Genomic DNA, 14,634 nt, shown 5'->3' on the forward strand with positions numbered 1-14,634 from the left:
GATTGCTGTCTTGGGATAGTGTTAGTGCTTCATCTGCTTATAATTTTCTGAATTAGATTTTCACAGGTTATACTAAGTTTTTCCCTTAACTCTGAATAAATATTTCTTTAAGAATGGAATATTTTTGTGTTTTTCCGTAATTTTCATTGAAATTTTTATTCATAGTAAGTTGGCTTAATAATAAAAAAATTTAGATTTCCTTTTTTTTTAAAGAAACATTTTTTTTTTTTAAAGATTATTTATTTACTTATTTGACAGAGAGAGATCACAAGTAGGCAGAGAGGCAGGCAGAGAGAGAGAGAGGAGGGAAGCAGGCTCCCTGCTGAGCAGAGAGCCCGATGCGGGACTCGATCCCAGGACCCCTGATATCATGACCTGAGCCGAAGGCAGCGGCTTAACCCACTGAGCCACCCAGGCACCCCAGAATTTAGATTTCTTATTAAAAAAAAAAAAAAAAAGCCCAGTAAATATAATTCTCCCACTTTTTGTGGTAGTATATGGTAACCTCACAGTTACGCAATCCCAAACTATCACCTTGGAGTTACTGTTTTCTCCTTTCATTCATGAAATATTTATTAGATATCTACTGAATGCCAGACTAGGCATTATTTTCAGTATATGAGATACGTTAGTGAACAAAACTGATCAATACCCATACCCTCACAAAGCTCACATTCTAGTTGGGGAAGGCAGACAGTAAACATGATAGGTAAATGATAGAAGTGGTACTTGCTGTGGGAAAAAGGGAGCAGAGTAGGGAGGATTTTTCTGTTTCTGTAGGACTTGATCAGCAAGATCATGTGCCCTACTAATAATAGAGATAACAGTTCATTGTAGGTGTGTGAGTCACTTACAGTTTGATTTATACAGTTTTTTTTTCATATAAACATATAATATATTTTTAACCCCCGGGGTACAGGTTATGTGAATCGCCAGGTTTATACACTTCACAGCACTCACCATAGTACATACCCTCCCCAATGTCCATAACCCCACCCCCCTTCTCACAACCCCCCCCTCCAGTGGTTTATACAGTTTTGTGCCTTAATGTTTTTTTCCTGTTGTCAGGGTCTGTAATCAAAGGAGCGAGACTGATACAAAGCGAAGGTCAAGCAAAGCTTTATTTTGCGCCAGGCATCGAGAATCAAACTGACTGGTCAGGGCCGTCTCTTGCAAAGAGGCGACCCCTCCCAGCCTCACAGACTAACTTTTATAGAGGTAGTTTAGCTGGGCTATACACAGGTGGCCAATGAGATTGCAATACACAGAGAAAACTGCCCAGTCATGCTAGGTCTGCCACACACAGAAAAAACTGCTAGGTAACACACAGGTGGCCAATTGAAATGCAATTGAAATTGAAATTGAATTTCAATTGAATTGAATTGAAATTCAATTGGCCACCTGTGTGTTACCTAACAGTTTTTTCTGTGTCTAGCTCCTTTGATTACAGACCCTAACACCTGTCATTTAGTCTGGTGCTATTTTCTGCTCAGTTTTTCTAATCACCATTTTTATTTTATTATTTAAATGTTCCACAAGGTCATTGCATAGTATAAAAAGATAAATAAACTTGATGCCACTCTTTGAAGAACTTAGGGTCTCAAGTTTTAAACTAGTTTGAGTGGTTCCCCCTGCTGGCATGTTTGGTACGATAAAGGTGTGTGTGATAAAGGTGGCCAAATGCAAGTTTAAATGCTGACATAAAAAACATGACTGGTTTGAGGTTTTCTTCCTTTTTGTGGTTGAGACCTAACAGTTTGTGTGTTTTTGTATGTATTTTGTATGTATTTGTTGTATTTGTTGCTTAAATGAGTGAAATGACTTAAAAGCAGGGGCTTGATCTGTTAACTACATTATCAGTTAAGTGTGGTTAACGGCTAATGCCCTGTGTTGGTATAGCCTGTAGAACTAGATTATCAGTTATTTTAAGCTAAACGTATATATTAAAAGGAAATTAATGTGGGATATTAATGGATTCTTAGTCCCTTTAGTACCTTTGAAATTATTAGAGATGGTGACGACTTTAAACTATAATTTTTGGGGTAATTAAATAGAAACTCGCTGTGGTTTGCGCCCAGAGTTAGTAGGAGAATAGCTCTGTTCTTGACCTTTCTGCATATGTTCTACAGTGTACTATTCTCATATGTGTTTGGTAATTAGTAATATTAGAAAAGTTTATAGGTGGGCACCTGGGTAGTTCAGTGGGTTAAGCCTCTACCTTTGGCTCAGGTCATGATCTCAGCGTCCTAGGATCAAGTTCCACATTGGGCTCTCTGCTTGGCAGGGAGCCTGCTTCCTCCTCTCTCTCTCTGCCTGCCTCGCTGCCTACTTGTGATTTCTCTCTGTCAAATAAATTAATTAATTAATTTAAAAAAAAAAGAAAAGTTTATAGGTAAGTATATTGTTAGAAGGACTAAACTAATTATTGGGAATAGTGATGAAGGATTGAGATGAAACTTACTCTTTAAAAACCTTTCCCGAAGAAAGTTGTACATTATAATCAGTGATTTTGGCACAGAATACATGGTTTGTTTTGGTATCACTAGTTCATGTGTTGTTAATTAAAATATTTGAAACATTTTTAGTCTTACTGAGTAAATTTTACTAGGTGACTTAAATGGTCAGTTTTTGCTGATAAAATTACACATAATTATTGATTTAAGATTAATAACTACTTAGGTAAAGATGTATATATTTGTAAACTATATTTGGTACTGGGAGAATGAACTTACCTTTGTTACTCTTTTCTTTTTGTGCATTAGGCTATTGTGGAGCTGATATCAAGGCCCTGTGCACTGAAGCTGCCCTGATTGCCCTGCGGAGACGTTACCCCCAGATCTATGCTAGCAGTCATAAACTGCAGCTAGATGTTTCCTCCATAGTGCTCAATGCCCAAGATTTTTACCATGCAATGCAGAATATTGTGCCTGCTTCTCAGCGTGCTGTCATGTCTTCGGGACATGCACTATCCCCCATCATAAAACCGCTGCTGGAAAGAAGCTTCAACAACATCCTAGCAGTCTTGCAAAAAGTGTTTCCTCATGCTGAAATTAGCCAGAGTGACAAGAAAGAAGGTACCAAAAAGTAATTTTTCGTATTGTTAAAATGAAACAAGTACGGGCATAAATAAATTCCGAGTTTCCTTATAAGGTTATGTGTTATTCTTTTATATTTGCCATGAATATAGAAAATATATCTATTTCACTCACTAGGTTATAGTCTAGGCCTAGTATATTGCTAGGTGTGGTAGTTGCCTAGTGAATGTTTGTCAAAAGGAAGAATGAATGTTAGTTCTGTTTGTTACCTCTTAGGACATTCTCAGTAATGTAGAAGTGTTACTATCTTTAGAAAAGGTGACTATAATATGATGGCTTACATTTATTTTATTATAAAGCCCTTAAATAAATTGTCACTTACTAATCCTCATAATAGTCCAGTGGGGCAGGTACTTTTATAATGAAAAGAAGGAGACTAGAAGACTTAGGAAGTATTCCCTTATTTGAGGTCATTCAGTAAGTTTTAGGACTTACTCAGACGTGGGTATCTGATTATAGCCTTCGCTTGTTGCTCATAATGTCTCTCTGTTGCTTATAATGCCCCTCTGGTTTCAACTCAAGAAATCTGTTTTGTTGGTACTGTCAGGGCACTCTGCAGTGTGCTATATTCGTGAAGTGTAAATCCTTAGTAAGGGAGTAAATTAGAATCTGGTTGTATAAGGTGGTGTAAGGTCTTGAATTCTAGCTTCAAGATTGGACCTGAGTTAAAAATACAATACTGCCTTTAAAAAGTCATCCATTGCAAGTACTTGGGTGGCTCTGTTAAAGCGACTGCCTTCAGCTCACGTCATGGTCCTGGAGTCCCAGAATGAGTCCTGTGTGGGGCTCCCTGCTCAGCAGGGAGTCTGCTTCTTGCTCTCACCCTCTTTCCACTCATACTCTCTGTCTCTTGTTCTCTCTCTCTCTCAAATAAATAAATAAAATCTTAAGAAAAAAGAAACCAGCCATTTACAGGGAAACTTTAGGTTTATATACTAGAGTCTGAACTTTGAAGAGAAAGTAATGAGTTTTAATTATCTTAATTTTTCCAGTTCCTAATACCTTATTTGGCATGTAGTCTGCACCAGAAAATTGTTCAGTTAATTATACTAACATTAAAAATATTATGTGTAGTAAAAATCATCTATAGTCAATGCATTTTGCTGTCTTTATAAATACTTTTATGGAAACTATATTTTTCAGGGATAGATTCTCATTGAAATATCACATGGATTACTTGATCTCCTAAGTTTGTTAAGTAAGGTGGGGAATAAATATTTTATTATGAGTGTGCCAGGTACTCTGCCATGAATCATACATTTCTTATCTCTGATTTTCATAACTGAGGATATGGATCTTTTCCCCAAGAAATTTTTTTAAAGATTTTATTTATTTATTTATTTATTTGACAGATCACAAGTAGGCAGAGAGGCAGGCAGAGAGAGAGAGGAGGAAGCAGGCTCCCTGCTGAACAGAGAGCCCCATGTGGGGCTCAATCCTAGGACCCCGGGATCATGACCTGAGCCGAAGGCAGAGGCTTTAACCCACTGAGCCACCCAAAAGAGCCACTCTTTTCCCCAAATTTTTAAAAAAACTAATGTCACCGTTAGAAAATAATAAAAATCGTGTCTTCCCATTTGAGAGATTATGATAGTTCATCTTTTTATTTATGATATTTTAAAATTTAAATTCAGTTCATTAACATATAGTGTATTATTAGTTTCAGAGGCAGAGTTCAGTGATTCATCAGTCTTGTATAATACCCAGTGCTCATTATATCATGTGCCCTTCTTACTGCCTATCACCCAGTTATCCCATCCCCCTGTCATCCCCCTCCAGCCACCCTCAGTTTGTTTCTTATGATTAAGAGTCTCCTATTGTTTGTCTCCCTCTCTGATTTTGTCTTGTTTCATTTTTCCCTCCCTTTGCCTATGATCCTCTGTTTTGTTTATTAAATTCCACGTATGAGTGAGATCATATAATTATCTTTCTCTGATTGACTTACTTCACTTAGCATAATACTGTCTAGTTCTGTCCATGTCATTGCAAATAGCAGGATCCCATTTTATTTGATGGCTGAGTAGCATTCCATTGTATATATACACCACATCTTCTTTTTCTCTGTTTATAGACATATGATATAGTTCCTTTCTTTTCATTTGAGAATTTTTTATGGCATTATTATCTGTTTTCTTATAAATTTTTAAAGTAAGTATAGAGTATGCTTTAGTTCCAGTTTTTTCTTCATATACCAGTAGAGAAGAGAAAACAAATTATGATTATTTGATTATTAATAATTATTTTTTAGTTATTTAGATATATTATTCTGGTTTGTTTTGGTCTTACCATCCTTCATAGACTGGTATATGAAATTATCACTCAAAAGGTATTCAGTTGGGGACACATCGGTGGCTCAGTTGGTTAAGTGTCTGCTTTCGGCTCAGGTCATGATCCCAGGGTCCTGGGATAGATTCCCGCATTGGGCTCCTTGCTCATCAGGGAGCCTGCTTCTCCCTCTGCCTGCCACTCTGCCTGCTTGTGCTCTCTCTCTCTGACAAATAAATAAATAAAACCTTAAAAAATATTTAGCTTATAAAATCCATTGAAATCTCTATCTGCCATCTCCTGCCCACTTCTGACTACCCCTAATCTCAGTTGCTCCCTGTCTTTTCCGGTACTTTCAGGGTCGCCTACAAGAACTTGCCCGAGTATCTGAAATCTCTATCTGCCAGCACAGTTCAGTACCTCTTTGTAGAAATTATTCCTCATTTTTTTTCTTTTTCTTTATTTTAATTTTTTTTTTTAGGAGAAGAGTATGATTTCTGTCACTGTTGATTCTCTCATTTCTCCTACACATGTGGCATTACTTTTTATTGAGTGAATTGACACTTTTGTTGGGTATGTGTGAAGCACAGTTATTAGTACTTGAGGTTGTAGCCCAGGTACATTTTTAAGTATTGCACCTTCAATAGAGATAATGGTTCCAGTTTGTCCACTGAACTGTAACAGGTGGCAGTCTCAGATAGAGACTAATGTTACTTGAATAAGTGCATTTTTAGGATTGGTTTTGCTTCCATAGAATTCCTGACTCTCTAACCTAGACGTACAGATGTGTGTGTTTGTGTATGCCATGTTAGAAAATAAGTCACCTTGTTCCTTGTTGTTTTTCTAAAGAGCTGGCCAAAACCCTAGCACCCTAGCAGCTAAGCAACTACTTGGTCAAGTTGACCTATACATTTTTTTTTTAAAGATTTTATTTATTTATTTGACGGACAGAGATCACAGGTAGGCAGAGAGGCAGGCAGAGAGAGAGGAAGGGAAGCAGGCTCCCCGCTGAGCAGAGAGCCCGATGGGGGGCTCCATCCCAGAACTGTGGGATCATGACCCGAGCTGAAGGCAACGGCTTTAACCCACTGAGCCACCCAGGTGCCCCGACTTAGAAATTTTTAATAAATATGTGAGTGTTTTAGGAGAGTGTCATTTCTTTTCCAGACTTCTTATGGTTAGTCAATGAAGTCTACTGAATCGCATCTCTTAGCACTAGGCAATGTGTAAAGGTAAAAGAATTCCATTAATTCCATTTACAAATTATTTATTTATTTTTTTTTAAAAAAGATTTTATTTATTTATTTGACAGACAGAGATCACAAGTAGGCAGAGAGGCAGGCAGAGAGAGAGCAGAGGAAGCAGGCTCCCTGCTGAGCAGAGACGATGTCGGGCTCGATCCTAGGACCCTGGGATCATGACCTGAGCCAAAGGCAGAGGCTTTAACCCGCTGAGCCACCCAGGCACCCCCCCATTTACAAATTATTAAAAACCCTGCAGTTTGTCTGTTTGCTTGGTTGATCTGTATTATTTGATAGGTAACATATTAATATCACTGATTTTTAAACCAACTTTCCTTAGCTTTGATGGGGCACTAATATTAAAGGACTTCATAAGCCTCATAATTGTTGTGATTTTTTTTTTTGAACAGATATAGAAACTCTGATTTTAGATGATAGTGAAGATGAGAATGCTTTATCAATTTTTGAGACCAGTTGTCACTCAGGATCACCAAAGAAACAGTCATCAGCTGCTGCTGTACATAAACCCTACCTTCATTTTACAATGTAAGTATCATAACAATTTTTTAAAAATTTAGAGTGATTTTTACTGTTTTATATTTAGAATTATGGTGTATTTTTACTCAAGGTTGTAATTTTGAGGACTTTTGTTCTGCTGTTTGGACACAATTCTGGGAAAGTTTTACTGTGTATGCTTCTTTGTGTGGTAATAAATGGGTTTATTGGTAAACTAAAGATTTTTTTTTTTATAAACTGATTTTTTAAAAAGGAGATTTATTTATTTAATTTGAAAGATTTTATTTATTTGAGAAAGAGCACATGTGGTAGGGGATGGAAGGGCATAGGGAGAGGGAGAAGCAGACTCCCCCCTGGAGCTGGATTCCAGCATGGTGAGGGCAGATGCTTGACTGACTGAGCCACCCAGGTGCCCCTCTTCTTTTTTTTTAAACCAAGGTAGAAGGAAGGGTTGTTGTTTAGAAAGTCAGCTTATGTCCACAATTTTAATGCCTTTTATTTTGAACTAAAATGGTCAAAAATGAGATGTTTATCATGATCTGGAATATTTTAAATTATAACAAGTGTCAGATGATAGTTCAGGGATTCTAAGAGTACTAAAAGGATTCTGAATTAGAAGTTTCTTAGTAAACAGATTAACAGAAAACTTTTTGATTCTCCAAAACCTCATTAGTTTACTTCTTCCTGATGTTATGGTTTTTCTGTTTACATTCACTTTTATTCATATTAAAGCAGCTTTTGTCAGGCACTTTATTGGGGAAACAGCTTTAGTGCTAATGTAATTTTAACTTGAGAGACCAAATAGTTTTCAACTACTAGCAGCTTCATCACTCGCATTTACATAGTTAGCATGATAGTTATAGGACCAGAATGCTCTGTCAGGTAGGTCTAATAGCACTTTTATTAGAAAAGTCTGGATTGATTGTATGTACTTTTAAATTCTTTTTCGAGATGTTTTGAACAAACTTAAGTCTTCAGCTTGAAGTTTCTCCCATGTAGATTTTGGTGAAATGTTAATTTGATTATTTGCTCTGATAAGTCGTATTTTTTATTTTTTAAAATGAGATTAAGTTACTTTCATTTATCCTTTTTTTCTTTTGTTCTTTAACAGCAAGATTCTTCTCTTAGAAACTTTTCCTTTTATTCCAGATCTTTTCTTTTATGTCCTCAGGAACATTTTCTTAGGTTTTTTTTGGTAATTTCATGAATCTATTTTATTGCTGGCTTAGGGAAAACCAAATAATCATTTTTTTTCTGATTCTTACCTGACTACCCTATGTGCATGTGTGTGATTTGTTTAGTTAATTGGATTTGAAATACATAATAGGGGCTAAGAAACTCCCATCAAAGGACTTGTTCAATTTTTATGAGTTAACTCTGTTGTCAGTAAAGTGATAAAGAAATATCTTTGATTTAGAAAACTTTATGTGCAGTTTTGAGGCCGATTTTTTATTAAGAACGTTCTCTCATTTAATGTATATCATGGTATGGTTTTGTTTGGATTAAACTTTTTGAAGGAATTGGTTTAATTTTAGCTTCTTTTATGTAAAATTTCTAGTTCATGATGTGATTTTTATTTAATAGGGAGACAGCTATATCCTAGAAGTAAGCTTTTTTTGTTTTAGATGTTTTTATAAGTTCCATTCATTTTATTTCTTTTCTTTTTTTTTAAGATTTTATTTATTTGACAGAGAGAGAGAGAGAGAGAGAGAGAGAACAAAAGCAGCAGGAGTGGGAGAGGGAGAGGCAGTCCCGAGCAGGGAGCCTGAGCAGGGAGCCTGATACGAGCTCCATCCCAGGACCCTGGGATCATGACCTGAGCCAAAGGCAGACGCTTAATGACTGAGCTACTCAGGCACCCCCATTCATTTATTTCTTTATTTACTGACCCATTCTCCCAATTTTTATGTGTTTATGCCTGGTACTGTATTAGGTACTGAAAACATAAGCGTGAGTAAAGTAGTTCTTACTCTGGAGAAGTTCTTTTTATTGAGGGTGACAAACATTGTTAAATGGCTGAAATGCTTGATAGCAGAACTAGAAGCTTTCATTGGGAAGTCAAGGAGGATTTGCTCTCCTTCAGAATATGAAGGAATAAGAGTTAGCATCTGATGCTCAATATAAACTAGACATGAGGCAAGTATATAAAGCTTGAAGCTTTATATAGGATTCTCATCAATCATATAGCATTTGTGGTATCATCGTTTTATAGACAAGGAAACCAAAACGCAATGAAAAATAAGTAAATTGCCCATGGTTAAGGTGCTGGAAGGTAGCAGAGTTAGGCTCTGTACTGTTTGTTTCCTAGGATCCAATTTTTTTTTTTAAGCTATCTATGGGATTTCCAAATTGATTACTGAGCTTAATAGGTAGATCAGGAATTGTATTTTTTTGGGGGGTAGGTTGGACAGTAGGATTTTCATGCTTTCCAAAAAGCATATACTTTAGAATAGAGGCCTTTAATAAAGGCTATATGTGGGTTTTTGTTGTTGTTGTTGTTGGTTTGGTTTGGCTTTGTGTTTGAACAAGTGTTAGTATGTGTGTATTAATACAGTAAAAGTGCTAGCTAGATAGGTAGAAAGCATGACTTTAATACTGATCTCTGGTAACACTAGCTTGGGCATTGTTGGTGGGTTTCTAATAGGGAATAGTTTCCTAAAACAGTGTTGAAACCTTTATTTAGATTTAAGGTGAAATAGAAATCAAGATATTTAAAGTCTACCAATCTGATAGAAAACCCTTATGATGGAAAATAAGTTTTCTTTCTTACTGTTTATTACCATAAGGGGATTAGAAACAGAGCTTTCTGAGGTTTTCTAAATGAATATAGCTTTGTTTTTTCTGATTAGAAAGATGATATACTCTATAGAAAATTCAAGTAATAAAGAAGAGCATAAAGAAGAAAGTAAAAATTAAAGCCCAAGCACCTGAAGGTAATTTTTGTTAAAGTTTTGGTGACCACACTTCCATATTCTCTCTATGCGTATAGACAGACCCACATATTATTTTATGTAAATTAAAATCTTCCTGTAAGGCTAATGTAACTTGCTTTTTTATCTACTATATTGGGAATGTTATTTTATGCCAGTATATGTTTAATGTCATTCTTTTAAAATAGCTACATAGTATTTTATTTTTGGATGTTCCATAATTTTTATAACCTTATTAATAAAGATTGAAATTTCCAATTTTTCTTCTTCTATGATAGATATGTGGATCTGGATAGGCATCTTTCTCAGTATACATTTTTAACATCATTATCTGATTCATAGCTTAGGGTAAATTTTAAAACAGTGATTGCTATGTCAAAGGGTATATACATTTAAAACTTGATACAGGTTTTTAAATTGATTTCTAGAACAGTTGTACCAATTTACATTTTCAGCACTGATATATGAGAGTGTTATTTTTCCTATACCCGTGTCAGTTCTGAACACTGCCTTTTTAAATCTTTGCCAACCAGATAGATGAAAATAATATCTTCTTGCTTGTTTGAATCATTCATTTGTTCTTTCATATTTACTCATTCAGATATTTTGTCAAAGTGCCCATCATGTGCCATATGTTGTCCTAGGTACTTGAATATGTCCGTGAACAAAATGGACAAAGACCCCTGACCTCATTCAGCTTTTGTTTTAGATGGAGATAGATAATAAAACAAGTGTAATAGACAGATAAAGTATTAGAAGATACACACTATGAAAAAAATGTAGAGAATGCTTAAGAGGTAAGGGAGTCCTTGGGAGTGGGACGAGTTGCAGAATATCCTTGGATATGTATTTTAGCATGTATGTGACATAATTGCCAAATTTAATTTTGGAAAATTTTGCTTTTTCCATTGCCACTAGTCATGAGAAAACCAATTTTCCCAACATCTGCTTGCTAATGGTATTAAAATGAATTCTTATCATTCTAACAGATGACAGATGATTTCATTATTTTCATAATTTTTTCATCTCTATTAATAACTACCAAGTCTCTCCTCTGACCTGTAACTACCAAATCTTCCTCCCTTTCTTCCAAGATTTATTTATTTATTTGAGTGGGGGGAGGGGCAGAGTGAGAGTCCTAAGACTGTGCTGAACATGGAGCCTGGCACAGGGCTCAGTCCCATGACCCCAAGATCATGACCCAAGCAGAAATTAAGAGTCGGAAAACCAAACCAGCTGTGCCACCCAGGTGCCCCACCAAATCTTTCTTAAGCCAACATTGGTCTTGAGCTTTAGACTGTCTCTAGCTGCCTGTTGCCCTTAGTGTGCCACACATCTTTCAGAAAGTACTGCACTGTGTCTTCCCGTCTGCTCCTGTGAGTCTGGTGAGCTACCATCCGTGCAGGTGTTAGGACTAGAATTGGACATCATCCTCAACTCCTTCCTCTCTTTGCTCTGTATCTAATCCGTTCCTTCTCATTTCCTCTGACACTGCTCTTATCTAGATTATCATTAACATCTCATACCTGGTTTATTACTGCAGACTCCTAACCGATCATCTTTCCTCCTGTTTTGTTTTCTTTTAAACCTTTTCCTCTACTGACATAGTGATCTAGAGTTATCTTCTGAAAACATGTGTATGATCATATCACTTCCCCTACTTAAGCTAATGTTTTCTCATTAATTTCAGTACACATTCCAAACTTTTAAAAAAATTTTTAAAAATTTTAATTAATATATAATGTATTATTAGCCCCGGGGTACAGGTCTGTGAATCACCAGGTTTACACTTCACAGCCCTCACCATAGCACGTACCTTCCCCAGTGTCCATAATCCAACCTCCCTCTCCCTACCCACCTCCTCCCAGCAACTCTCAGTTGTTTTGTTAAGAGTCTCTTATGGTTTGTCTCCCTCCCGATCCCATCTTGTTTCATTTATTCCTTTTTTACTCCCCAAGCCCCCCATGTTGCCTCTCAGCTTCCTCATCAGGGAGATCATATGATAATTGTCTTTCTCTGATTGGCGCATTCCAGACTTTTAACATGGTTTACAAAGCCCTTCTTAGCTCTTCATCGTCTGATTCTCCTTCCCTCTTCTCCTCCCTAACCCTAGAATCTTTACCCATACATTGCCCTAAAACCTTAAAAGAAGCTAAATGTATGAACTATTACTCCAAAGGGCCAGGGGCCGCCTTTGATCCTTTGTATATCCTGTTTTTATTTCTTCAATAAAATTTGTCCTTTCTACCGGTAGCCTGTTGAGTTCGTGCTTTGGTAACACTTTCCAGGAAACCCCTTTGTCTCTAATTGAGGTCTCTCATAGCATTCTGTACTTAAACAGTGCTGCTTGTTAACCACACTGGATTTTATTAGTTGTTTATTTCCTTTTACCACTCAATACTATTAAAGTATGAGCTCTGTGATAACTGGTGGTGTTAGGTATCCAGGGCTGAGGAAGCATTCTCCAGTTATTAAATGAATGAACATTTTGTTACATTACTATTTTCTTTTTGAAATTTTTAAATTAACATATAATGTATTATTACTATTTTCTTTTTGAATTATCTGTTTATGTCCTTTGTCCAGGAAGCTGTTTTCTGTTAAAACACTATAAGCATAAATTCTTTAGACATTAAGAACTATTCTTTTTAGTGGCAGATTCTTTGTCTGATTTAGTTTTTTGCCATTTGGTTCAGATTGTAATTTTTGAGTTACAGAAGTTTGTAGATTTTTTATGAGTTACAAGTATATGAATCTCTTGTTTTTTTGAATTAATTTTCTGTGAAATGAGGATCTGAATCTTCCCTTTTTAAAAACAATATAATTCATCTCTATTCCATTTATTTTTTATGCTTATTATCTTATATGAAATTCTTTGAACTATAGTGACTTGGTTCCTAGAGTGCCTGTTATGTTCTGATCTGTGTTTGTTTTATTTGGTATAGTCTACATTATATCCTATTATTCCATTGTAATATATTTCAATATAAAGTAGAGTACATCCTATCACAGTGGTTCAGCTTAGCAAGTATATGGACCTGAATGAAAATTTGAAGTCTTTCACCACTCATTTGTATAGTCTCATACCTGACTTCTTTGAGTCTTGGTTTCCTCATCTGTTTAGTAAGAGGAAGCTATGTATTTCATAGAATTGCTGAGAAAATTAAAGCTCTATGAAGTACTTATTACTAAAACATGTTTAAATGTTCTGAAATTGGAGCTAGCACACTTAATCAAAATTTTCTTGATGTTCTTACTTGATTATTCTTTCAGAAGATATTATAAGTTTTAAATCTTTCTGTCTTCCTCAAGTTTTTTTTTTCTTAGATTTCGATGTGACTATTTTAATTTTTTTCTCATTTTTAAATTCTAGTTAGTTTGCATTTAGTGTAATATTGGTTTCAGGAGTAGAACTTAGTGATCATCACTTACATATAAAACCCAGTGCTCAATACAACCCTCCCTCCCTAATACCCATCACTCATCTAGCCCACCCCCCACCCACTTTGCTCCATCAATCTTCAATTTGTTCTCTATAGTTAAGTCTCTTATGGTTAGCTTCCCTCTGCCTTTTTCCCCTTTCCAGTTTGCTCATCTGTTTTGTTTCTTAAATTCCACTTATAAATGAAGCCATATGATATTTGTCTTTCTGTGACTGACTTCGCTTAGTATAATACACGCTAGCTCCATCCATGTCATTGCAAATGGCAATATTTCATTATTTTTGATGGCTGAGTAGTATTCCATTGTGTATAGATACCACGTCTTTATCTATTTATTGGCATTTGGGCTCTTTCCATAGTTTGGCTACTGTTGATAAGGCTGTTCTAAACATAATGGGTGCATATGTCCCTTCAAATCTGTATTTTTGTATCCTGTGGGTAAATACCCAATAGTGGAATTGCTAGATCTCAGGATAGTTCTTTTTTTTTTTTTTAAAGAACCTCCATACTGTTCTCCAGAGTGGTTGCACCAGTTTGTATTCCCACCAACAGTGTAAGAGGGTTCCCCTTTCTCCACATCCTTGCCAACATCTGTTGTTTTCTGTGTTGTTAATTTCAGCCATTCTGACAGGTGTGAGGTGGTATCTCATTGTGGTTTTGATTTGTATTTCTCTGATAATGAGTGATTTTGAGCATCTTTTCATGTGTCTGTTGGCCTTAATATGAATATTTTAAATGTATGAAATAAAATACTATAAACTATAGTTAACACTAAATGGGTTAGGAAGAATTGACATCTTGATATTCAGGCTCATTATGTATATATACTTTTACAGTTTTGCTAAGAATATTTAATTTTGTTTGTTTTATTTTATTTTTGCATTTGTAAATAGGACCTCCTTTCCTTCCTTAAATTAGTTATTGATGGTATTAGGATCTGTTTTGATTTTTCTATTTTTGTCTTCTGAATTGTTACTTCTGGTAGGTTCTGACAGTTACTAGTTGATTCTTTTAATTGCATTATTTTAGTGCATAATCATATCCTTTATAAGTAACAGTGTTATCCTTATTTATTTCTATTCCATTTTTTATTTGCTTTATTCTTATTGCATTACTTAAATTTTCCTGCATTATCTATAGTGAT

At 35.6% G+C, this 14,634-nt stretch overlaps 1 protein-coding gene across 2 annotated transcripts in view; it reads left to right on the forward strand.

Annotated features, from left to right (window-relative positions):
* ATAD2B (ATPase family AAA domain containing 2B) overlaps nucleotides 1–14,634 on the forward strand; it is a 150,457-nt gene that overhangs the window by 77,727 nt on the left and 58,096 nt on the right. For both annotated transcript variants that reach the window (XM_059132520.1, XM_059132521.1), the window contains exons 16-17: nucleotides 2,763–3,074; nucleotides 7,012–7,147. In XM_059132520.1, coding sequence (XP_058988503.1) covers nucleotides 2,763–3,074; nucleotides 7,012–7,147 — 448 coding nt within the window. The remainder of the gene's footprint in view (nucleotides 1–2,762; nucleotides 3,075–7,011; nucleotides 7,148–14,634) is intronic.

This window comes from Mustela lutreola, chromosome 9, assembly GCF_030435805.1.
Source record: "Mustela lutreola isolate mMusLut2 chromosome 9, mMusLut2.pri, whole genome shotgun sequence".
Lineage (NCBI taxonomy): Eukaryota > Metazoa > Chordata > Mammalia > Carnivora > Mustelidae > Mustela > Mustela lutreola.